The sequence below is a fragment of the Mastomys coucha genome, unplaced genomic scaffold (genome assembly GCF_008632895.1).
Source record: "Mastomys coucha isolate ucsf_1 unplaced genomic scaffold, UCSF_Mcou_1 pScaffold6, whole genome shotgun sequence".
Taxonomy (NCBI): domain Eukaryota; kingdom Metazoa; phylum Chordata; class Mammalia; order Rodentia; family Muridae; genus Mastomys; species Mastomys coucha.
The window spans coordinates 50803559-50828363 of NW_022196912.1; the positions used below are offsets into that span (position 1 = coordinate 50803559).

The 24805-nt window shown below is 34.1% G+C and overlaps 1 protein-coding gene across 3 annotated transcripts in view; it reads left to right on the top strand.

Moving 5' to 3' along the window:
• The window catches only part of Snx13 (sorting nexin 13), a 106635-nt gene that overhangs the window by 35187 nt on the left and 46643 nt on the right, over positions 1–24805 (top strand). For all 3 annotated transcript variants that reach the window (XM_031357455.1, XM_031357456.1, XM_031357457.1), the window contains exons 2-9: positions 3782–3894; positions 7569–7671; positions 10501–10590; positions 11572–11693; positions 16097–16218; positions 16303–16404; positions 17548–17636; positions 22539–22622. In XM_031357455.1, the coding sequence (XP_031213315.1) occupies positions 3782–3894; positions 7569–7671; positions 10501–10590; positions 11572–11693; positions 16097–16218; positions 16303–16404; positions 17548–17636; positions 22539–22622 (825 nt within the window). The remainder of the gene's footprint in view (positions 1–3781; positions 3895–7568; positions 7672–10500; positions 10591–11571; positions 11694–16096; positions 16219–16302; positions 16405–17547; positions 17637–22538; positions 22623–24805) is intronic.

Consider the following 24805-nt stretch of genomic DNA (forward strand, 5'->3'; position numbering starts at 1 on the left):
CTCTCTCTCTCTCTCTTTCTCTCTCTCTGAGGCAAGGTCTCATGTAGCCCAATTTTTCCATGAACTCGTTGTAGCTGAGGATTACCACTGGAGTGCTGGATTACAGGCATGTAACACTTCACCTGGTTGTACACTGTGCTGAGGACCATACCCAGAATTTCCTGTGTGCTGGGCAAAAACTTACCAACTGAGCTACATATATCTCCAGCTGCTCTTTATCATTGAAATAGAAATGATAATGATTGAGTTAAAGTTGGCCAATGGGGCCTAGGCTCATTTGTTTGTTCCTTACAGTAACACATAACTGGATGAAGGAATGTGAACATGTGATGATTACATAACTAACCAATAGTATAGTTGGAGTTTGAGCTCCAGTCGTTTAACTCCAGAGCCCATGGGACATTTTGTTTTAGTGTACACCTCTACTTGACCATTTTCTAAGTTATTCCAAGGAAAAAATTAAGTAGTATGTACAGTTCTTAGTACAGTTTGATTTTCAGAGCCTTTTAGAGTTTAGAATCATAGATAATGTTTTCTGGATCTGGAGTTAGGAAGATTTATAACTATATAATTTGGTCTGAAGTATAAACCATTCTGACAGTGTGTTAGGAAAAAACATGCTGGCCCTACCTCAGCTACACATGCTGTGATTCTGCAGTGTAGGCACTTGAAGCTAGAGAAGCCTGTGTTAACCTTAAAGGTGTCCAGCCTTGAGTTGTGAATGATTCGAGGATAAATCAGCATGCATATTTCAGTATTGCATTGTGAATTTAGCAAAGAAAATGATAATATCTGAAGGATTTTTTTAATGTAAATGTAGATTTCTTTCTTTTTTTGGTATCCTTTTTAGGTGATACTTGTCTGAGTTCATGAAGATTTTTGACATAGCCAAAATTATCCTAAATTTTACTATCCTTGACCATTTTAGGAAGTTATTAGAATTATAACTGTTTAACTAGATTAACTAGCATTAGATAAATTTTTTAATGAAAAAATATTTTTTAATAATGCACTGTTCTGTTGTGTTTCAATAAGGAATTTTTAATTTGAAATTAGTAGATAGTTGTAAGAAATTAACACCCAAACAAATGATTTCTTGACTTAATTGGACATGGCTTAATTTTGTTAGTCTGTAGGATTTAAATTTTTGTTTAAAAATTTAAAATTTAAAAATTTTGCCTAGAGTGTAAGAAGCTCATGTTCCGAGGGTTAGACACCTGGCATTGCAGAAAATGACCAAAGCATGCATATATACACATAATGAAATTGCAAAGAACAAATAATAAAACAAGCTAGCATACCCAAACAAAACAAAACAGGACAAAACAAAAAAAATTCTTTCTTTAATCAAGCAAAACATTATAGACTTTTTCTTATGTGTAAGAAGTATTATTGATTTACTGTTAGACATGGAAGAATCTGAAAACTTGAGGGTGTGGGGATGCATACTTACTAAGAGTCTAAACAGAATTGCTTAGCATTTTAGCATTTGAGCTTGTCTAGACTTTATATACACACACACACACACACACACACACACACTACCCCCATTACAGAAAACTTGAGATTTAAGACAGATTTTGTCATCCTTGGTAATTAATTGTTTTGTTAATTAATCTTAGTAATTAATACAATTAATTGTTATTACTTTGAAATTTTATGTTTTAAATCAAATATTACATATGTATTTATGTATTTATTTTTTATATTGTGTGTATACACATCTCACTGTGTGCATGTGAAGAGTTCAATATGCAGGAGTTGGTTCTTCTCATATTGTCCCAGATAGGAACTCAGGTCTGCAGGCTTGGCAGCAGGAATGTTTATCAGTGAGCCATCTTGCCAGCCCCTTGAAAATCTATTTAATTGAGAAAGATATAATTCAAACATAAGACTAAATAGGAGATATATATATATATAATTTGAACTAAATAGCCTGGTGAATAAGTGTATGAGAAGGCTCTCTTATCTTCCAAGCTGGGATAGCCATTTTACTGTTTTAAAAACTTATGATATATCATTAATCAACAAGTTATTTAGTTCTGAAACTAACAAGCATCAATCTGTGTACACTAGAGATGGTGGGCTGAGTAATACCTTTACCATGTCTACTTTCGCCTTTCTGGGGAGTTTGCCAGAACTCTTGGGGGAAGTTATTAAACAGTTTGGGTGGACCTTGGGAGACAGAATGTTGCTTGTTGGAGGCATCTGGCAGTACTATGGTGAGATATCAGTGCTATATGTTGGGTCTAGTGATGATCAACGGGACAAGGGTGCTTTTTGCTTTACTTCCAACCACTGTCCTACTTTAACTTATGACCATTCTGCCTCTGGCTAAAAGATGTCAGTGGCCAGGATAATCAAAATAAAACTGAGCAATAGTTGGGCTACTACTGGAAGGAAGCAGGGAGGTGGTGATGGCAAAAATACTCTGATGAAGAACCTACAAAAGAATATGCATAAATAAAAATTCAATATTTTTCCCATAGAAAAAATCATAAATAAATTCTTCCTAAGTCATTGTGAAAGAGCCTTCTGTGTCTTAGCTGCTTGTTTTCTCTGGAGGAGCTGTCCTATCTGATAAACTGTTTTCACTCATTTGTGTTTACTCTCTTGAGAATGTAAACATGTAGGGCCATATAAACATGTATGCCTGTGCTTCTTTACAAAGTTGTGCTTTAGTCCTTAGAATATCAGCACCTTGAGCTGTGTTTGACTACATACGAAGGAGTCAGTGACTGGTGAATGACTATATAAAACCCTTTCATTCATAATCAACAATATGTATTATCTGTGCTGTGGTTTTTTTTTTTTGGCATTAATTTTGTTTAGTGTAACATCTTGTAATTCATGCTTTATTTTCTTTCTTTCTTTCTTTCTTTCTTTCTTCCTTTCTTTCATTTGGTTTAGTGTCTAATTGTTTTGTCTTATAAGACAGTCTTCTCTGTTCTTCTTGGTAACAGGAGTGAGACAGATACCATCTTTGTGTATATCACAGTGCATAGCAAATTTATGGAGAAACGATTTGAATTGAATATCTTTATTTGTTCATTAAGACTTAAATTGCTAAAATCCAGTTTGCTTTTAACAAAGGAATACTTTTACTGTATAAAACAGCATGTTTCTCTATAACTAGTTTTTTTTTTCTTTTAAACGATGGAGGTTTTGGACATATTTTGTTAAACTTGTGGCTAGCTTTGGTGATGGAAATTGGAGTTTTCTCAAGTATATTTTGAGTTTCTGTGTAGTACTTGGATACAATATAAATCTAATTTTCAGTAATATAATGTACATTGAATTTTTAATTAAAAATGTTTATGTTAATAGTTCTTGAGATTTAATTTTAAAGTATTATAAATAACTTTGTAAACTAGTCATTTATCCTAATACTTTTCTATATGCTTTTACAAATATAAATATTCAATTATCTTGTAATACTTTATTTCTTATGCAAGTTTTCATTCAATAATTTGTATAACTATCTCTTATTGCAACTTTGCATTACTACTTTTTTCCCCTCAGTATTTATTGATGATCTCTGTAAATTTCTTGAGTATTGTTTCTTGGAAATTAAGTCCAAGGATATATTTCATTCCAAAAGTATATACTTTAATGCTTATTAAAATATACCATAAATATGTAAAATGAAAAATTTTAAATCATTGACATTCAAAAGGAGAAATTAAAAACTACTGAAAAGTTTTTTTCCTAATTTATATGAAGAATTCTTTCTTTTGTTTTTATTTACGTTCCCCCCTTTTGTTCCTTTGCTTTATTTCAGGCCAGTCTATCCATATGGGGATGGGGAAGCCTTGGCATTGTCCTTTTTCTAATAACCTTTGGACCCTTTGTAATATTTTATTTGGCATTTTATATCCTCTGCTTTGTGGGAGGGTAAGTATGTCAATGAAAATTTTATAATTTTATGTGTTTGAGATTTTGTTAAAATAGAAATAAATTGACTATGAGAACTAGGAATATGATTTATTTGTGAATGCTATTTTTAAAATTCTGTTATCAAAGTTTATAAAAATTCAAGTAAAATTAAGATATCCTTTTGTATGTGGTGGTTATCTTTTAAAATGAAGTTTTAATTACTTAGCATGAAAATTTATTTTATAATATAAAAATTAATATTCTTGATTTAAAGTTAGAATTTTATTATTTATTGGTAAACTATGATCAACTGAGATAACACATCTAGTTTTATATTAAAGGGGATACTATTTCATTGATTAGATGTCAAATAATCATTGTGCCTTCAGATGAATGTTATTACTTTGGTCTAGACAGTTCAGATGAATACTTGCTTTTATAGTTTTCTTTTTATGGTTACTTGATTTATAGTATTGTAATTTCCCTCAAATTATAAACATTTACAAAGAAGGTTCCAGCCAAACTATGTTATAGCTTTGTACACATGACAGTTGGTATTAGATATAGAATTATAAAGAAAGTCTAGATGGTGGAATGCCTGTGAAACACTGTCCAGTGTAGCTCAGCTAGAAAGTATTTTGTTGTTGACTTGTGCTTGTGCTTATCAAGTCCATTTTATGTAATTAGTATACAGTGTAAACTTCCTAATACTTTTTGAAACCTCCATCTGGATGGCTTTTTGAACATACAGTTTGAGGTGGCTTTAGCTGACTGAGTGAGCAGGTAAACTAGGACATGTGTGAGATGAAGGGATGGCTTCTGGAGATGTCTGCTAGCTAGCCTGTCCTGGAGGTGGACTTGCAGTGTATGTGTATGTACACATTGAAAGTCGTGGGTGGCTGTTTTCTAGGGAGCACACCATTATTTACTGAGCAGTTCTGCCACAAAACTATATTTTTGTTAGATTCAATATTTTCTTGGTAATTACCTAGATACAGTATCTTGAACTGAGATACTTAAACCTATTTCAGCCACAGGAGTCAGGTGACACAGAGTTCAGAATATCTTTAATGAAAACATGTCTGAAACCAAATGTGCCGTCCAAAGCCAGAAGATATCTCTAACTACACTGAGTTGCAGGGTTGCACTTTACACCACAGAGTTAAGACTGCTTTTACTGACTAGAAAGATTACTTTTCATAAAGAGATGCTTTTCTAGACTTTAAGAGTCTGAAAGGTAGAGATTCTACTAATTTTATAATTAAAATAAGCCCTTTTTCAAGACCAAAGGAAAAGTATTTAAAAATATTTCCTACTACTTTGGAAAGAGAGGAAATTGTAGCCTTAGAGAGGAAGGTCAGTAAGTAGAATCTCTCTCCCTCCCTCTCCCTCCCCTCCTCTCCCCTCCTTTGAGAGGAGATTGTAGCCTTAGAGATGAAGGTGAGAGTACAATAAGTAGGATCTCTCTCTCTTTCTCTCTCTCTCCCACTCCCCGTTCCCTTCTCCCTCTCCCCCACACTCTCTTCCTCTTCCCCCTTCTCTTCTTCTCTCCCCCTCTTCCTCTCCCCCACCCTCTCTCCCTCTCCTTCTCCCTCTCCATTTCCCCCTCCCTTTTCCTCTCTTCCTCTCCCTTCTCCCTGCAGTCTTTCTCTTTCTGAAACTGGGTTTCTTTGTAGCCCTGCTTGCCCTGGAACTCAAACAGGCTGGTCTCGAACTCAGAGATCTACCTGTCTCTGCCCCTGGAATACTGGAATTAAACTTAATGTGCCACCACTGCCCCACTTGACAAGGATTTCTTAACAGTAAAATACATACAGAATTTGATAAATGGAAGGGTGACTATCTACTCACTACCGAGTTACTACAAGTTTATTGATCTTTTTCTGATTTTGCTAATTTATCAAGGAATAATTTCCAAAGATGGTTTGATACTTAGAATTCTATAAAGGTTATAGGTAAAGATAGATTATTGGAAGGTGTGGTGAAGTTAGTAAAACCTCTTTAAATAATGTTTGTAGTTGCAGGATGAAGTGTGAGATTCCAAACTAATGCTGTACTGTGAACTAGTGTGATTCTCTACTAGCCCATTGATCCTGTTGGGGCTCCCTGACATAATAAGGGTCTTTTGTTTCCCCTGTAACCCAGTTGAAGAGAAATTCTCAGAATGTTTCATTATGGTTACCATGGTCGTAATTTTCTGAATTGTGTCTTCTCTTTTTATGACCTTGATTATGCAGACTGACTGTCCCTTCAGTGAAACTTTGTATTATTCAATGCATTGTAAATTTAAGCAACAAGATAGATATTTTTAGAGTCAAGTGATGATATTTTATAAATTCAAAGTCATTTGCTAGTTTGGCTTTGCATTTTCTTAAAATTTTAAAGATGTATTGCTAGTTACTTAAAGTGCACATTTGAAAGGAATATATTTTCCTGTGAACAACCCATATGGCTCTTTGATAAAAGAACTTAAGTTTTAAAGTGTTCTGTAGTGTATTCATCTAAAATGATGATGATATAGACTTTTTTTCTTACAGTTAAAGCTAATTATTTATTTGCAATCTTAAGAAAAACACTTTGACAGGGGAAGCACAAGGATGATTGTTGTTAAATCATGGGGTAATGCCAGTATTATTTCAGGACATTTGCTGTATTTATTGTGTGGGTATTTGTTTATTCATTTACCTATCTTTTTTTCTTTTTTCCCAAGACAGAGTTGCTCTGTGTAGCCTTGGCTGTCCTGGAATTTGCTTGTAGATCAGGCTGGCCTTGAGCTTGCCTCCCAAGTGCTTGGGATTAAAGGCATGCACCATGCCCAGCTAGATGGATTATTTAATAATTTGTAGCCCCTAGTTTTGATTGTGAGTCAAACCCTTAGTGCTTTAGCTATCCTCTAGCCAATTGTAGCTTCTTGTTGTACTTAAGCATCAGCTAAAAGAATTAACTAGTTTATAATTATAAGTGCTCTTTGAACTTGCTTTCCTATTGTTGTATCATAGGCTAAGATTAGTGTTTTATCAATCATGATCTTAAGAGTACAAGTTTAAACAATTACTTTATTGTATTTTTAAGTGTTCCTAATAATCAAATTAAACTGATACATAGAACCAAAACACAAGGGCAGATCATCTACAGACGATATGTATCGAAAATTCTGAAGACAAACACACCACACACAGATGTTTATATGTATTGTATATAATTTTAGACAAATAGATAATAATATGATTCCTTATGACTTTCTTAGACATCATCAGTGTAATTTTACCTCCCCCGCTCCTTTCTGTGTTGACCTTCCTCCCTTTTCCCCCTTGTTTTGCTTTGGTTTTTGGTCTTTTGACACAAGGTCTCTCTACACTACCCTGGCTGGCCTCAAATGCACAGAGATCTGCTTACCCTTCTCTTTTTCTGAGTGTTAGGATTAAAGGCATACTCCATTTTTCTTGGGACTGAAGGTTTTAAAAGTAAAAGTTGAGTAAACTTTGAAAAACACTTTGTAATTCACTGAATACTTCTCTAGCTGTTAAGTCAGAGCCTAACAAAAATCTGCCAACCTTGACTTTTGAAATTTCAAGAACTAAGTTTTAAGAAATGCTAAGCCATAAAGCCCAAGAAGTATATTTAGTAATAAATATGATAAAGTATAGAAAGTATTTTGTTTTTTAATCTATAATTACTTTTTTCCCCCATAGGGGTTTAGTGGTTACTCTTCTGTATGGGAAAACTAACTCAGAAAAATACCTAGAGCAGTGTGAACACTCATTTCTTCCTCCAACATCATCTGGGGTTCCTAAGGTAGGTGGTGTAAAGGAATGTGAAGCCCACAATACAGTTCTTTGCAGCAATCAGTGTAACCATGTGTATGGCCAAGCAAGGCTGTCATTTGCAAGGGTATGTACATATTAATGGGAGCTGCTTGATCTTACTGAGAACTTACTGAGATCTTAAGCACTATCTTGAAAACTTTCTTAGTATTATATGTAAACAAATGGGAAAGCAAATGTGAGGAAAAGATAGAATTTTGTTTGCTTAATTTGTTTTCCTGTCTTAATATCAAACTCATTTATATAATTTATAAGAATGTCAATGACTATTTGGTTTGAGTGAAATAAATTGAATAGGAATCACAGAAAATGTACATTTTTTGTTTAATTACTTTGAAAAGCGTAGTTTGCAGTTAAGCTATCATGAGTAATGCTATTTTTATATTAAAGTATCAGGTTTTATAAATGAAATAGATATTGAGTTCTGTGGGTACATAGATTTCATAGTTGCTATACCTTCAAGTTTTGTGAGATTTGGGTCTCATGTGGTTTGAAATTGATGCCAATAATTTAAGCTTGCAGTCATATTAATACTAAAATGTAGATGAATAAGTAAGTAATATACAGTATCAGGTTATATTATAGAAGTGAAAGAATTCCACACCATTCTGTTTTATATCCATCAGCTGTCGTGTCATTTACACATTTTACAACTGTTTTCTTCAAACTGTTTATTATAATTAGTGCATATTAATTATACATATTAGTGGGCTCAGTATAAAATTTCTGTATAAACATGCTTTGATCACACTCAATTTGGCCTACTTTCTTTGTCTTTCCCTCTTCCCCAGTTCAGTCCTTATCCTCATAGTCCCCCTACACTCTCAGGTTGTCTGTTGCTATCTAGGTATGAGAGAAACCATGAAACCTTTGTCATTTGTTGTTTGGCTTATTTTGCTTAATACATTGTCTTCAAGATGCATCCATTTTTCTGCAAGTGTCCTGATTTCATTCTTCTTTATGGCACAGTAATACTTCCTTGCATGCCTGTACTGCCTTACTCATTTTTGTGGTGATTTTGTCTTGGATCTTGTGAGTAGTGCTGCAGTAAACAGCACTGTGCACCTATCTCTGAATATTCACCTGACTTTCCAAAGATGAATACCTTGGAGTAGTACAGCTAGATGTAATACTTACTTACCTGAACTTCTTTTTTTTTTTTTCAAGACAGGGTTTCTCTGTATAGCCCTGGCTGTCCTGGAACTCACTCTGTAGACCAGGCTGGCCTCGAACTCAGAAATCCACCTGCCTCTGCCTCCCAAGTGGTGGGATTAAAGGTGTACGCCACCACTGCCCGGGCCCGTACCTGAACTTCTTGTTTCCTGTTCCTTTAGAACTTTTATCACTACGTATGCTTTGATTTTGTTTATAAAACTATAAGGAATTAGGCCTTTTCTTAGCTGTCTATAGTTTTCATTCATTTAGAAAATGCATAACAAAGAATAGGAAACATTTTAAGAATTAAGATTTTACATGGTGATAAAGTCAAGATAGTTATGTTTTTATAATTTATAAGTTTTCACTTGTTATTAAATGTGTGATTTGTAAATATAGTTTATGAAAAAAATCCTTATTGGTTAATATTATACTTAAAAATGTCTTTTAAACATAGTTGTGCATTCTTTAACAATAAGTTTGCATTCTAAGCAAACATTGTTAAGGGATTTTATTAGTATCATACAATGTGCAGAAGCAAACCTGAATGGTATAGCCTATTGCCTACCTAGGGTATGTAATCTTGCTCTAGACAACACACTGCTTAGTATGTTTCAGTACTAAATACTCTGACCACCCCAGTGCAGTGATAAATATTGGCATAATCAAAATGGAAAAGAAGCAAAGAAATTATGGTCTAACCTTTTTGTGGTGGGATACTCCTTTAATCTCAGCATTTGGGAGGCACAAGCAGGTGGATCTTTGTGTTTGAGGACAGTTTGATCTATATGGTGAGTTCTAGGCTAGGCAAGATTATATGGCGAGATCCTATCCCAAACAAAACAAAAAACAAAGCAAGAAAGCAAGCAAGCAAACAAGAAAGCAGTCTAATAAAACCATTTTAGTGTTAGGGTTTTTGCTTTCAAGTTTTTTAAGGGAGCTTGTAGAAATCTTTAAAACTTCTGCTAAACTTTAGTCTGTAAATTGTCTTTTGTGTGTGTGTGTTTCACTTTCATGTCATCTGTAGTTTCCTTTTCTTCTGCTTCTTCACTGGTGATAGGAATTTCTCAGCTGCTTTTCCCATAGTTACTGAAATGTTATTTGGTGTATGACTATATATTGATTTTTTAGATTTAGTTCAGAGACTCCTAGTTCATTTTTCTCTATTCCCAACATAGTGATCGTTCTGATGACTGCTAAAAAGTAGAGAACTATGATTTCCTTGTTGTTCAAAATTGTCTCTAATTAAAACCAACTTTAAAATAAATTTGTTTGATTGTATGCTCTTGGTAGCTAGAAAAGCAAGAAAAACTTAGAGTATCAGTAAAGACAGTAAATTGACAGATCATAAATCTTAATTGCATAGTTTGAAGGTTTGGTTGAACAATGGCAATTACCATTCTTTTCTGTTTCCACAACTTTTTGTTTGAAAACATTTGCTAATGTAACATAAAAATTAATAGCATTTTCCCCCAGACATCTAATTTTATTGCCCCGAGAAATCAAATATGGCTTATGCTTATTTTATTAAATTATTTAATGGCTGGAAAATATAGGGAAGTATTAATAACAAATCAATTTGAAGCAAATTGGAGAGATCTGAAATCAAGGAGCTATTCAGTAACAGATCACGGTTTCCCTTAAGTGCTTAGAAGAAATGAAACGAGAAGCCAGGACTATAAAGATTGACAGAAGATTGACGGGTGCCAATATAATTGATGAGCCTCTCCAGCAAGTGAGTTTCAGTATGTGGTATTTCAATTCCATCTATTGTATTTGATGTATGTTTCTTTGGCAAATACTAAGGTACACCTCTTAGGTATTTAAGCAGTGTCCTAAAATTTTATAATAATGCTAGTTTTGAATTTTGTACTTAGTAATTCTATTTACTAGGTACCTATAATGAGGTGGTTTATTTAATGAGATAGCTATTATGGGTTAACTCTAGATTAGAAAAAAAAATTGCTGCCATCTAATATTCTTAATTTTATAATTTAAAATATTAATGTGTCAGTCTTAAACAATTTAATTTACCTTGGTTAGGTAAATTAAACTTTTGAGTTATTTTTATTCCTTAAAATTGCTATCTCTTATTTGGTTAAAATGTAAATTAGAATTAGATAATGATATCCCCTCACAGATATTTTTGATGATGTTTTGATTATGTAATCACTTTAAATAATCTATAGTTTAAACTTTTAATTTTTATAAATGAACCCATCATTAACTTACATGACAGAAATCATAATCTTGATCTTATGGACTAATGGCACTGGTTTGCATTAAAGGTATTAATAGAATTAAGTTAGTTTTTGTAATTAGATTACAATGCATCTGATGAGGGCATCTTCAAAACACTTGTTTCTATTAATGCCTGTTAGCATTATTTACATCTCATCCATTTGAACTGAGTTGAACTCTTCAGCATATTCCAGGTCTGAAAATGTTTTCCAAACTCCAGAATCTTTTCAAACTCTCTGAATGTAGGTAGTCTTTAGATAATGTTTTAATTTGCTTAAAAATTAGAAGTGAATGGGTTGGGGTTTCAAAACATTTTTTATAATGGCTTTTAATATGACATTTTTATAATGAAGATAGGAATTTATTATCACAATTTAAGATGTATAGAAGAATATAAGTCTTAATTTTCATTTCCTTTTGCTTCTGTTAGTTTTTAAATCCTAAAAACTTGTTTTTTTGTAATGTTTTGTTTTAGGTTATCCAGTTTTCCTTGAGGGATTATGTCCAGTACTGGTATTATACATTAAGCGATGATGAATCATTTCTTCTTGAAATTAGGCAAACTCTTCAAAATGCACTAATTCAGTTTGCTACTAGGTAAGTTGGACTTATAGTTACATAGAAAAAACTTCAAATATGTTGTATTACAACAAGAAAACAACTTCCAAATGAAAGGGAAATTTTAACTAAAAGATAAGTAGAAAAGTAGACTTATAGAATATAATGATCCCATTATTTACATGAATAGTTATTTTTATTTCTCTTGGGCATATATCTAAATTATATTTAATACCTCAGTTATATTTAATATCTTGAGTAAATACAAATTTATTAGAAGTGTTTGCATTGTGTTACATTCTTATTAGCAGTGTGTGAAACTTAATATTTTTCTCTCTTTGTTGACAGTTGTATGCCCATCAGTTTTGATTATAGCTCCCTAGTAGGAGTGAGATAGCATTGCATTTTGGTTTTGCTTGGCATTTCTCTGAAAGCTATCATTGAATCTCTTCTCATAGGCTTACTAGCTATTGTATATCAACACTAAGGAGATGCCTAGGCATACCCTTCCTCTGTTTTAAAATAAGGTTGCTTGTACTTTATTATTGACCAAACTTTCCCATGGGGCATGGTAGTGCACATCTATAATCCCAGTACTCAGGAGGCAGAGGCAGGGGGATTTCTGTGAGTTCAAGGCCAGTCTGGTCTACCTAGCAAGTTCCAGTACAGCAGAATAGCAAGGTAGACCTAGAGAGCCTGTCTCCATTCAGGGAGTTAATGCTTATTTGTCTGTACTTCTCTCAGTCTTTGGAGTCTTCTGGTAAAATTGCCTGGTGGTGACAAAGGTGAAGGGCATTCAGTAAAATACTTTTTATGTGTCTCATTAGAAAGGAAGTTTACACCTTTGTCATTGCTTAAATTTTTTTTAAATTATTGTTTTATATTTAAGGGTATTTTGCCTGAATTTATGTATATATACCATGTGCTTGGTGCCTAGCGAGGCTAAAAGAGAGTATCAAGTCTACTTAAAACTGGAATTCCAGACCATTGGGAGCTGCCCTGTAGGTGCTAGGAATTGAACTCTGGTCCTCCAAAAGAGCAGTCAGTGCTATGAACTACTGAGCTGTCTCTCCTGCTCTGCCATTAAGTCTTTTAAGAAACATTAAGTATATATGAAATGTAGCAATGTAGTATATGCTGTTTCATTTTACCTACTTTTGTAAATATATATGACAATGACATAATAAGTACAGCAACTATTAGCAGTGATTTTTGGATTTTCAGTTTATGGCTGACTATAGTTAATTACAAATATTTAAAGAAAAAATGGCATTTTATAAATTATGTATTTTGCTTTATAGCCATAGATAGGCAATAAGACATAATAATTAGTAATAAAGATATCCAAGATGACTTTCTTTCTTGTAAAGTTAAAAACAAAATTGTGGCTGGCTTGATCTTGGCAGGTCCTATGTGTGCAGCTCCTGCTGCGCTGGGTCCAGTGTGCTGCGACTTTGTCATGCCTGGCAAATACTGTTGCTGCAGACCTTCCCTTTCTTCTTGATTTCCCTTTCTTTATGATTGCTTTGCTCCCTCTTTGATGATTCCCAAGCTTTGGAGAAAGAGGGTGTAAGACAGATGTCTCTTTTAGGTTGCATTTTAATTTATTTTAACAGCAGGAGTGCATCACCACACTTGACCCTCTTTGAAAGGAAATTTATTTGTTTCCACTTGTGTTTGGGAAGTGTTTTTGAAACTAATATGCAGTATTTTGCCTTGTATCTGATAGAATGGTGAATATTCAAAAATTATATTTTTATTGAATTTCCATTTGTGAATATAAATGTTGAGACTGAATGTTTCACTAAATTTTAGTAAGACTCGTGTTTATTGAAATGCTTAACATCCTATGTTCAGTTTTTTTATACTTCCTACCATGTACCTTGACAGATATATTTTAACCTAAGGTTTCATTTATTGTTTTTATTAGAACATAATTAAGGCTTTCCACTCTTGCTCTTCATATCAATCCTTAAAAGGGTAGTGCTGCTTTTTGTGTGTTCATGTAAGGACTGTGCTCATTGTATGTGGAGATCTAAGTCCTTTGGAAAACTCAGAACTTTGGCATCCACACATATTGGAACCCAGTGTAGATTTCTTATGTGGAACCCTTGGGTTCCTTATGTGGTGTTACAGTGCATTAAATAGCCATTTTGGTCAATAGGGCTATTGTTAGGTTGGTATGATTATACTTACAAATCTATAAGTATTCTTAGAGAAGATAGATTCTGGGATTTCTCTGATATGCATAATTTCATAGCCAGTGAACTGATGAGTTTTCATCAAGGATATATGTGCCAGTCTAATAGTTTTCTAGAAATAATTAGTTGTGGTGTTATATTTTACTAGTAAGGGGCTATACACTGCCTAGAGTTGATGGAACAAGCAAAGTGATTAATCATTGCAATCTCAGCCCACAGATTAGTGACATTCATTGCCTTTTAAAGACATGTAGCTTGTGAACAGAAAGCTTTTCAGTATATGTGCTGTTTAAACCACCAAGAATAAAGAAGCAGGTAGTTATGTGTTACATGCGTCTATTCTTCAGGCACCCATTAACAGTGTTTTGGCTCTGAGAGAGCTATCAGTAAGTCATGTATTTTGGACCGATGCTGAGCATGTTATTTAGTCACTGAGGAATACAACTGTAGATAGAGAGACATTAAAAGAAAATCTGCTTTCCTGAGATTTGTTTTTGTTTTAACAGTCAAAATATCTAATTATGAGTTGTACAATAAGAAGTGTAAAGTGTGGTGATAACAGGACATGTAACTAGAGAACCTGACCTAATTTGTGGCAGTAGTGGTGTGTATACGAGTCAGTGAAGCGAACCATACATAAAGGATTGCCATTTTAGATAGCTCTGTGTGATGCTGAAATTGGACTTTTGAAGTAAACATGGGAGAGCAAAGGGAAATATGTAGAGAGTGGAGAGGGGCTTGCTTGCTCAGTGGCACCTAGACACATTAGAAGAGTTAGTCCATTTAAGCTTGAGAATTGCAGAGCTGACAGTGAGGAAAACTGTTGAAGATTAGCAAGGGTTTAGGTATGCAAGATTGGAGAGAATATATTTATGTGTGACCATAACAATATGGTGTGTGTGTTACAGAGCTTGTAAAGCTTTCATTTTGTATTATTTTTTTTGTATATCTGTATTTAGAAAGTTAGGCGTGGGAGACCTAGAAACAGCGAGATGCTGAGGTGTAAGTTGGTTAGACTAGACACAGAGAGGAGGGCACACAGAACTTGCACTTGAAGAAAATAATGTGTAATACTTTTGGCCTTGTGCTAAAGAAAAATACTGTCGCCTTGTTTCAAGGGTGGCTGATTTTCTTATTTTTGCAGCCATTTTGTCAAAGCAGATAAGTTGCTGGGGGCATATGTACTTGTTTGTTTAGGTTAGGGTATATTGTTTTCCCTTTTTACTTTTTTGGTGACATATGCTTTTAAGTGTAAGGAGTGTTACCTCATAAGCAATGACGAGATGGAAGTATTAGTTGTTAGACTCCGTGCACAATAACCCACATACTTTTACTACAGTAAGTATTGTTGGGAGTAGTATTGTAAACAGTGTGAACAAAGAGATGTGGCATTGGTTGTAACTTTATAGAGTGATTGATATTAAGAGTCTCATAGGAAGCTGTGTTGGGAATGTGTAGTTGAGTGGTTTCTATTCATAATCATTTCATTCCTTACATATTTATCATGCACCATTTTATAAAGTACTTCATTATTTAACTTTTCTGCTTTTGTCAAGACAGATATTAAACATTTTTAGTGTATTCTCCTAGTATAAATGAAAAACAATAGTGTGGTTGTTTTTCTTAGTGTAGGAAATTCTTTGTAGATCAAATTTCTGTTAGATTTGCATGTAATTTTAAGAAAGTCAAATAGAGTGTACTGTTTTCACCCTTTTATTTCTATTTTGAGAAATGGAAATCTAGAGTAGCATTGAATCATCTATATTAAATAATAGCATTATTTGATGGTTTTTATTAATTTAAATGTCAGATATTTTAATGAATTGAGATGGGTTTAAAATGCCTTTTAATTTTGGCATTTGAAAAATTAAGTAATAAATGACATTGTCCTACAAACAAAAACAAATATGAAATAGTATAATATTTTTTCTTCCAAACATTTTAGATGGAACCTTTTATGCAGTAATTTACCTTATAGCCTGTAGTAAGTACACTGTACATTATAAAACTGAAAGTTGCTCACATAAACTGTGACTTAAATGGTTCTTAAAACCAGATTGTTATTGTGTAACCAACACAGGTCTTTGGTTCAATGTGAATCCCTAGACTCACCTCTGATTTGAGATCCTTTAGGTGCTGCTTGCTTTCAGTGCATGTCCCTAGACTCACCTCTGATTTGAGATCCTTTAGGTGCTGCTTGCTTTCAGTGCATGTTTAATGTTTTTTTTTTTTTTCTACAAGGTCAAAAGAAATAGATTGGCAGCCTTATTTTACTACACGCATTGTAGATGATTTTGGCACTCACCTACGAGTATTCAGAAAGGCCCAACAGAGAGTAACAGAGAAAGATGATCAAGTAAAAGGTACTGACTTTATTTCATTTGAAAGTCAGGATTTAAAAATCTCTTATTTCTTTGTGTATTCTCAGTTATTTCTTGTTGTTCTAGGTACAGCAGAGGATCTGGTAGAAACCTTTTTTGAAGTTGAAGTTGAAATGGAGAAGGATGTTTGCCGGGATCTAGTGTGCACTTCTCCCAAAGATGAAGAAGGTTTTACTTTTATTACAACCCTTTTGATTCCAGTCATAGGATAGAGCAATTCCAAGGTGGCATTTTTCTTACACAGGATACCTTTGTATAGAAAACACTGTTTTATTGTAATTCTTTCAGGTAGCTTCTGCATTCTCTTCCCATCCTGAAGGTTATCTTTAAATAACTGAACACTCATATTTTAAGAACAATAGTAATTTCAATTTATCATCTCTACCCTAAGAGTACACCTGTTATCCTAATATCATTTCTAATTAATTTCAAATAAAATGTTTAGATTGTTATATGCTATTTTACTTATTTGACTAGATGCTGGAATAAGTGTTTCTTAATCTTCAAATAGAATTTCCTCTTGATGAGAAGTTAGGCAAATTTTTGTAGAGATTTTATTTTTAATTTCAGTTTAGTCTCACGATTAGGTGTTTCCTACTTGGCATGTATTCTTACCAATGGGATTAGCTGTTGAATTGTTTCCCAGGAAATTTCCATGTGGGAACAACAATAAGGAAGAGTTAGTAGTTCTGGAAAGGATTTTCTTCAGTTTTGAGAATATGCTTAACTTTTCTTGCCTTTACTTATTTTATTCTTTCTTGTTTTTTCTATTTTTTCCTGTTTATACTTGTTATTAAGTTCAGTTTTACTGCCAGTTCATAAAAATTGTGTGAAGTAGTAGTTAAGTTACAAGCACATGCAGTGGTATGAAGTGTGCATGTGAGGTGAGGTTTCTTAAACCAGTATACTAGTAGAGTTTATGGATACATTGTTTTTACATGCTGAAATTGTAGAAGTGCTGTTTTCCTGAAATAATTACTAGGTTATCTTTACATGCACAGATAACTTATAAGTATGCAAGGAAAATTAATACATAATAGAAGTGAAAAGTACATTGTGCCCTTAAAACTGTCTTAGAGAAAAACAATTTTGTCATTAAGTTTTGTCATGATTAATAAGACTGATTCAAACTGATAGGACTTTGATTAATGCACAGTCATATTTGGAGAACAGTGAAGACAATTTAGTGAACACATGTGTAAGTAGCAAAGAAGCTGTTAGAAACAAGAACCATCTTAAAAATGTTTTTTATATTAAGAATAGATACTCTAGATTTTCTAATGTCATTATAGCTACTTTTTCTGTTTTTAGGATTCCTAAGGGATTTGTGTGAGGTTTTATTATATTTATTGCTACCTCCTGGAGATTTCCAGAGCAAGATCATGCGATACTTTGTCAGGGTAAGCCTAAATTCATACCAAATAATGACATAAAGGAACTTAGCGAAGTAGTTCTCAAAATCTTTGGCCGCAAGATCAGTAAAACATCATAATTATTGAAGTATCAATGAACTTTTTAAAATGTGATTCTTCATCTATACTATATATATGTTATAAAATACAAAAATGAAATTTTAAGCCATGAGTATGTAAAAATATACTCCATTAGCTGATAGATCACTGAAATGCCACCTTGTTCCTTTAAAAGTCTTACTATATGCTTGTTAGAGACTGAGAATAAAAAGTAAATGAAAAAACATTTGGATTTATGGCTATATTACCCTGAGCTCACCAGTCTTGTCTGATCTCATTAGCTAAGCAGGTTTGTGCCTGGTTAGTATTTGAATGGGAAAAATGACCTTGGGGACCTTTTGCTGAATTCTCCGAGGTCATTGGCCAATACTTTTGAGAACTGCATTAGAGTTAGGTGCTTTAATCTTTGGTTATAATACATAGACCTTTTAAATTGAAAAAGTATCCATACAATATATTCTTATCATGTTTCCTCCCTGACATCTTCCTACCTACCCTACTTCATGATCCTTTTTTTGTGTCTCTCTCAAAAACAAAACAAAACAGAAATCAAGAAACACAGAAAAATCTCACAGCACACTAACAGAAATATAGTAAGACAAAATAAACATGAAATCCACAAAATATCATTGGGTTCGTTTTGTGTTGGCCAGCTACTCCTGGGCTGGGACCTTGCCTGAATTGTGGTTGATATACCCAGTGATACTCCATGGGAGAAAGTAGATTTTTCTCTTTGCCAATAGGATCAGTTATAGATAACTTCTTGGTTACAGTTGGGACTCTGTGTCTGCTTCCCCTTCCCCTTCTCAGGGCTGGGAACCTGTCTGTCTTGAACCTGTACAGGTTTTGTGTGTGTGGCCACAGTTTTTGAGATCATATGAGTCCTGTTGTGGCTAGATAATAATGTTTCCTTGAAGTCATCCATCACCTTTGGCTCTTAAAATCCTGTTGCTTCCTCCTTTGCATAGTTCCTTGAACTGTGAAAGGAAGTGTTTGGTGAAAAATACCACTTTTAGGACTAAGTATGCCAAAGACTCACACTCTCTGCATATTATCCAGTTGTGTGTCTCTATGCTAATTCCATTCTACTGTAACAAGAATCCTCTCTGATTTGTGTAGCAAAGTTCCAGAAAGGGATTATATTCAGCAATGGTTCAAATGGGGAAAATAAAGCTTCATTATAGAACTACAACTAAGTCTGAGTATGGGAAAGAGAAATGGAAATTTATAGTCAAGGAATAGGGGGGTGATCAGTGGGTTGAATATTATATTTTTTACTATCCATTCTTCTATTGGTGGGTATCTAGTCTTTTGTTTTGGGCTATTTTGAATAGAGCAGCAATGAACATAGATGAGCTAGTATCTTTGTAGTAGGATGTAGGGTCCAAGAGTGATATGAGGTAGATATGTTTCCAGCTTTCTGAGGAGTCACCATACTGATTTACATAGTGACTATACAAGTCTGCCCTCCCACCAGCACAGGGTGAATGTTCTCTTTACCCCACATCCTTGCCAGCATGCCAGCTCACTTTAGTTTTATAGGTAAGGCCAACCTGTGTAATGATGGCACTCACCATGATGGCTGTGTCTTCCCACATCAGTTAAGAAATACCATACAAATGTGGCCACAGGCCAATCTGATCTGGATAGTTTTACAGTTGAGCTTTCCTATTGACTCTTAAGTTTTTATCAAGTTGATAGTTGAAGCTAACTATGACAGAAGAAAGATAAGGGGTGGCCACAGGTTACACACCCTCATTAGGATTCCTGCTAGAGGTAGGCCAGGATGATCAGATAGCAAGAGTGAGGATGAGAAATTTGATCAGAGATTGAGGGTGGAGGCATTCTAGCCAAACACCTTTTTTGTATTGTTGCTAAAGTGCTTGCTGCAGTGATGAAAACAGGTTGAGGTCTAATTTGGAAGAGACTGTAAGTAACTAACTAGAGTTGGGTAAAGATAAAGCTGTCACCAGGCAATTGTAGTTACACCCATTTTTCTCCCCCACCCCAGAAATAGCAGTTTCTTTTCACTCACTGACAGTTGTCTCACGCTTCTCTATTCTCATTCAGAGTGACTTTTGTTACTCTCTTAGCTAGATCAAGTTCAGTTTTTCCCAGTACTCAAGGCAGTGCCCAGTTCTTTTCCCTCATAGTATTTACTGTATTTAAAATAAAAAAATTGTTTTTTGTGTTTACAATTTGGTGTTTTTCTCCATAATGGACTGGGAACTTAGTTCCAGTATCTATACCAGCCAGTATCTATATTGTTGTGAGTCTAGTGGTTAGCTCAGTGTGTCAGCCCATACCAAACTAGTGATTCTCTTGTGATGAAAGATGAAGCCCTGTTTGTCCTCTTTGTGGTTGTGATGTACATGCTATTGCAGAGCCAAGAATGAAGTGACATTATTGCTTAAAAATATACTAAAAGATAGTCAATATATTTGTCTTGCTGTAGATTGCCTTAGGACAGATTTCATTCTTTTTGGTCAAACCTACTTTAGTATAACAGTGATTTCAACAAGTCAGTTTTGTTCATTTCACTTAGAGCCCTTTATCAGTTTTCTTTGTTTAAATTCAGACTTTCACAAGAGACATCTTGTTTAGATTAAATAATAAAGAAGTCTTTCTGCAGTATGGATTTGTTCTTGTTGATACATAGATTGTACAAATACAGTAATTGTCCAAGGTAATTGCTATTTAATGATTTCTTCTTTCTATCACTGTGGTGTATTCATTGAAGGATTCATGGATTCAGTAACTTAAATTGGCATTTGGTGCAATCTTTTAGAAATTTGAGGTCTTGGACCAGCAAGAAGGCCCAGTGGGTAAAGGCATCTATCTTCACCAAACCTGATGACCTGAGTTCAGTTTCCAGAACCCACACAATGGAAGAGGAGGCCATTCAAGTTTTCCTCTGACCACATGTACTGAGTTGTGTCCCCCTAACTACCATGAAATAAAATGTGTGAAAAAGTTGGGGGGGTGTGTCTTACACCAAGAATTGCAAGCCAGAGGCATGTTATTGTGTATCCCTGGGACTATAGGGATACAGTATAATCCAGTGACAAACCGCTGCCTAGCCAGACATTTAATGTGGAGAATTAGAAGACCAGAGTAATTTTCTAAGACAGATTCACTGATTATGTTAAATAATAAACATAAAATGACATTTATTTCCATCTGTTGCTTTTTCATTTTGAAAAGTAACTAGAAAATTGATTTTGGGGATTGAATTTTTTTCCTTATAAAATACATTTTAAATTTTGAACATGTAGGTCAGATACAAAATTTGAGGAAAGGAATTTTATATATAAATATATTTTTAAAGACATTAGAAAGCCTGGTGTAGTGACTTGTGCCTATAATCCCCAAAATTAGGAGGCTGAGGCAGGGGGGTTAGGTGTTCAAAGTCATCCTTAGATACATAAAAAGATGAGGCCAGTTTCTGTTACCTGAGACACTGTCTCAGGAGTAAAACAAAGAAATAAAAAGTTAGAAGTTACAGCGCACTTTGAAAGGATCACTTGGTCCTAATCTAGAACTGTAAAGAATCTCAGTAACAGTATGTAGAAGTTACTGCTGCCTACATTACTGCTTGTTAAAAACACTAACTCAGTGTGGGGTAATGGTTGTTGGTGACAATATTTGCTCATGTAGTATTGTACAATATTTGTTTAAAGAAAGAATACTGCTGTATTCATATGTACACACACACATACACACACACACACACAAGCAAATGGTCTTTTAAGAGAATCATTCTTTTACTTAGTTATGTAAATATTGTATTGTTAGCATTATGAGTATTCTCAAGGATGAATTTTGATAATTTCAGACATCACAGGCATTAAAGTATGACTAAAGCCTTCTTTAAAAGTCTATGTTAGTAGTATCAGTTCTAAATTCTTATGTCTTCATTTCTATTTGTGTATATAAATGCCCATGTTGAACTTAAATAGCTTAAAGGAGTGGGTAAATATGTTTGAAGATAAGTAAATAACTAGATTAGTTGAGGAATTGCATTTATACATGGAGGTTCCTAGGCAGTGCTACTATGTCAGAGAAATGTAAGATGTAAAATAAGAATAATTCTAAGTGACAGATTCTGGAAATACAGGCACAGCTGTGTTTTAAACTTGCCAGTGAAAAAAGCCCAGCTGGAAAGCTCAGGACACACTTCATAGGATCATTGGTTCTCAGAGGGAGGGAATACAAACTGCAAGGCCTAGGACTGTAGACAATGTGGGTAGACTTTATTATTTTTTTTCTCACAATTTTTTTTGTTTTATTTATTGTGAAAGTACTTAGGTAGAGGAGACACTTGTGTTCCAGTTATGCAGATTTATCTACTGTTGATACTACACAGTGCTTGTTCCATCTCATCACTTCAAGTAAACATAATCTCAAGTTGATGTGTATCTTCTCCTTTTATTTTTAAATTCATCTAATGTAGGTTCTTGAGTCTATAAACACCTTTATTATATTTTGTCTTTTAGAAATTCACATAAACACTAATATAACAGAGGTGTCCTTTTATTGTGTTTTTAAAAATAGTTCCCTTCTAATTGCCATAGAGAAGTGTTGAAGTTGATATGGGTAATTTTATGTAATTTATTTTGATGTGGAGGTAGTTACTCACCTTTTCTATTTTGGTTGTGAGCCTAGCCGTTAGCAACCGAGCCCTCTCTCTAGCTTGGTAGCTCACCTTTGTATAAGGCGGCAGTGATTCCATGTTCCATTTGTGTTAGAGCTGTTACTGTTGTTTCAGGAAACCACTGTTAGATTGAGAAAATGCTAAATTCAGCTGTGTATTTTTAAATTTAATTTTAGGAAATCCTTGCACGAGGAATTCTTCTTCCATTAATAAATCAACTCAGTGATCCTGATTATATTAATCAATATGTCATATGGATGGTAAGCACCTTTTAATATTGTGACTTGTATTTGAGTATTTAAAATGGGTTTTTAGCAGTAAAAATATTGTCTGAAGATCTAAGTGATTAACAGTATATGAAATAATAGGAATTTTTTTCATTAGTCTTTTCATTTTCTAGTACCTTCCTTGCCATTATGGTATTGTTACTATTTATTTTAAAGTCATGGCTTTTACTGCCTGTGTTATCTACAGATAATTTTAACAATGCTCCTACATATTACATATTATCCATCTGAAATGTTTAGGACCTGTCTTGCTGGTCTCAAAGTATGAGGCTTATGCTTTTAATACTCTGGTCTTTAGGCTTCATTTTTTTTTAAGCTAATTGTATAATATTTAGTATTTAATTTTAGTAGGTCAGATGGATTTTCAGCTAATTTTTCTTCCTTTTGTAACTATTACAATTTTAGTGGTTGTTATGAAAAATAGAATGAGCTGCTTCAACAGCATATGCATAAGAACAGTGCTTCACTGTCTCATATCCAATCTGAGTCTTGCCAACAGGGTCGTATCAATTCCTTGTTCTGTGGGCTCATGTCACAGATAATTTATTCAATAGTAGTGTAATTTAGGTTTTTTTTATATCATAGTTTCTTTAAAAAATACTAAGGAAAAATAAGACTTCTGAGTACGAGTCTACATGTATCATTTCTAATGATCCACATTTTTTTCTCATAATTTTAAATTTGTTCTTTTCTTTTATCTGAACAATTTCTTGTAGGAGTTGTATAATTTTTAAGCTTGATGGCAACACTGGCATCAAACTCACTGAACCTTTGCTTATTGGAAATTATGTTTGTTATAAGGTTCAATAATATTTCTGTTTTCTATAGAGTGCTTGACTGTTTTATATTAGTACTTTTAAAGGTATTTGATTGGAAAAATAAGTTGGTCTTGCTTTCCTTGTTTCTAATGAAAAGCAAGCCTTAGTATCATGACTGTGTCTGTTTTTGTGGTTCTGAACTTTTGCAGCCTCCAGTTCTTTGGCCTTCTGCTGAGAGTCACAGACATTTTGCTACCTTTCCATAGCTGTGTTGTTTGCCTAGTTGAAAGTGTTTTATCAGTGATTAAAATAGAGATTATTGTGTAGATATTAAACGCTCAGTTACTCACCATGGGATAACAAAGCCACGATTAAGTCTAACATAATCCTCCCTTGTAGTTGCTGAATGTGCCTGTTCTAGGGAGGTCTTCCCTCATATGTTCATAAGTGAATACTCATCCTATCTGTATTCTTACTCTAGCTTGTACTCTTGGTATTTTTCTTATTTTTATATTTCTATTACGTCTACCTTTTAATAATAATAATAATAAAAATGCCTTGGTGCTGTATGGGAAACTTTTCCTGGGACACCCAAGACATATGTCTCCTTACTTTAGAAAGGGAACGCATGACAGACCAAAGTAATAATTGCATCAAATGAACAATGAATTATTTACTAAGACTACTGATCCCAGCTTAGGCCAAGAAACTAGAATACCAGCCCAGGCCATGAAACTTCGTAAACTTACAGAGCTACCTTTAAGACCTGCAGCTCTTCTAAGTCATTACCCATTTGGGGTAGGTTATTCAGTTATGTAGCTGCTTTTAAATCATGCCTGTCCCATGTAAGAAACTCTTTGTCCACATCCCCATTAGTAGTCCCAATAATAATTCATCGGTTTGTTTGACTTTGGTTTGCCATGGGGTTCCCTTTCTGGAGCGAGTAGACCTACACATATTGGGTATCCCGGGAAGTTTCCCCCATACCACCAAGGCAGTCTTTTTTTTTTTTTTTTAAAGGGGGAAGTAATGGAAATAGAAAAAAAAAAAAAAAAAAAAAAAAGAATAGCGCCGGGCGGTGGTGGCGCATGCCTTTAACTTGGGAGGCAGAGGCAGGTGGATTTCTGAGTTCGAGGCCAGCCTGGTGTACAGAGTGAGTTCCAGGATGGCCAAGGCTACACAGAGAAACCCTGTCTCGAAAAAAACAAACAAACAAAACAAAACAAAAAAAAGAATAGCAAGAGTACAAGACAGAGTAAGAATACAGACAAGTATAATGCTAGTTGACTTCATTTCTTTCATAATGCGAGCTCAACCCCTTACAATACTAAAGAACTTTTACTCTGTTCCTGTTGATCTCATCCTCTGGCTTTGAAGTCCTTTTGATTCAGCTTCAGC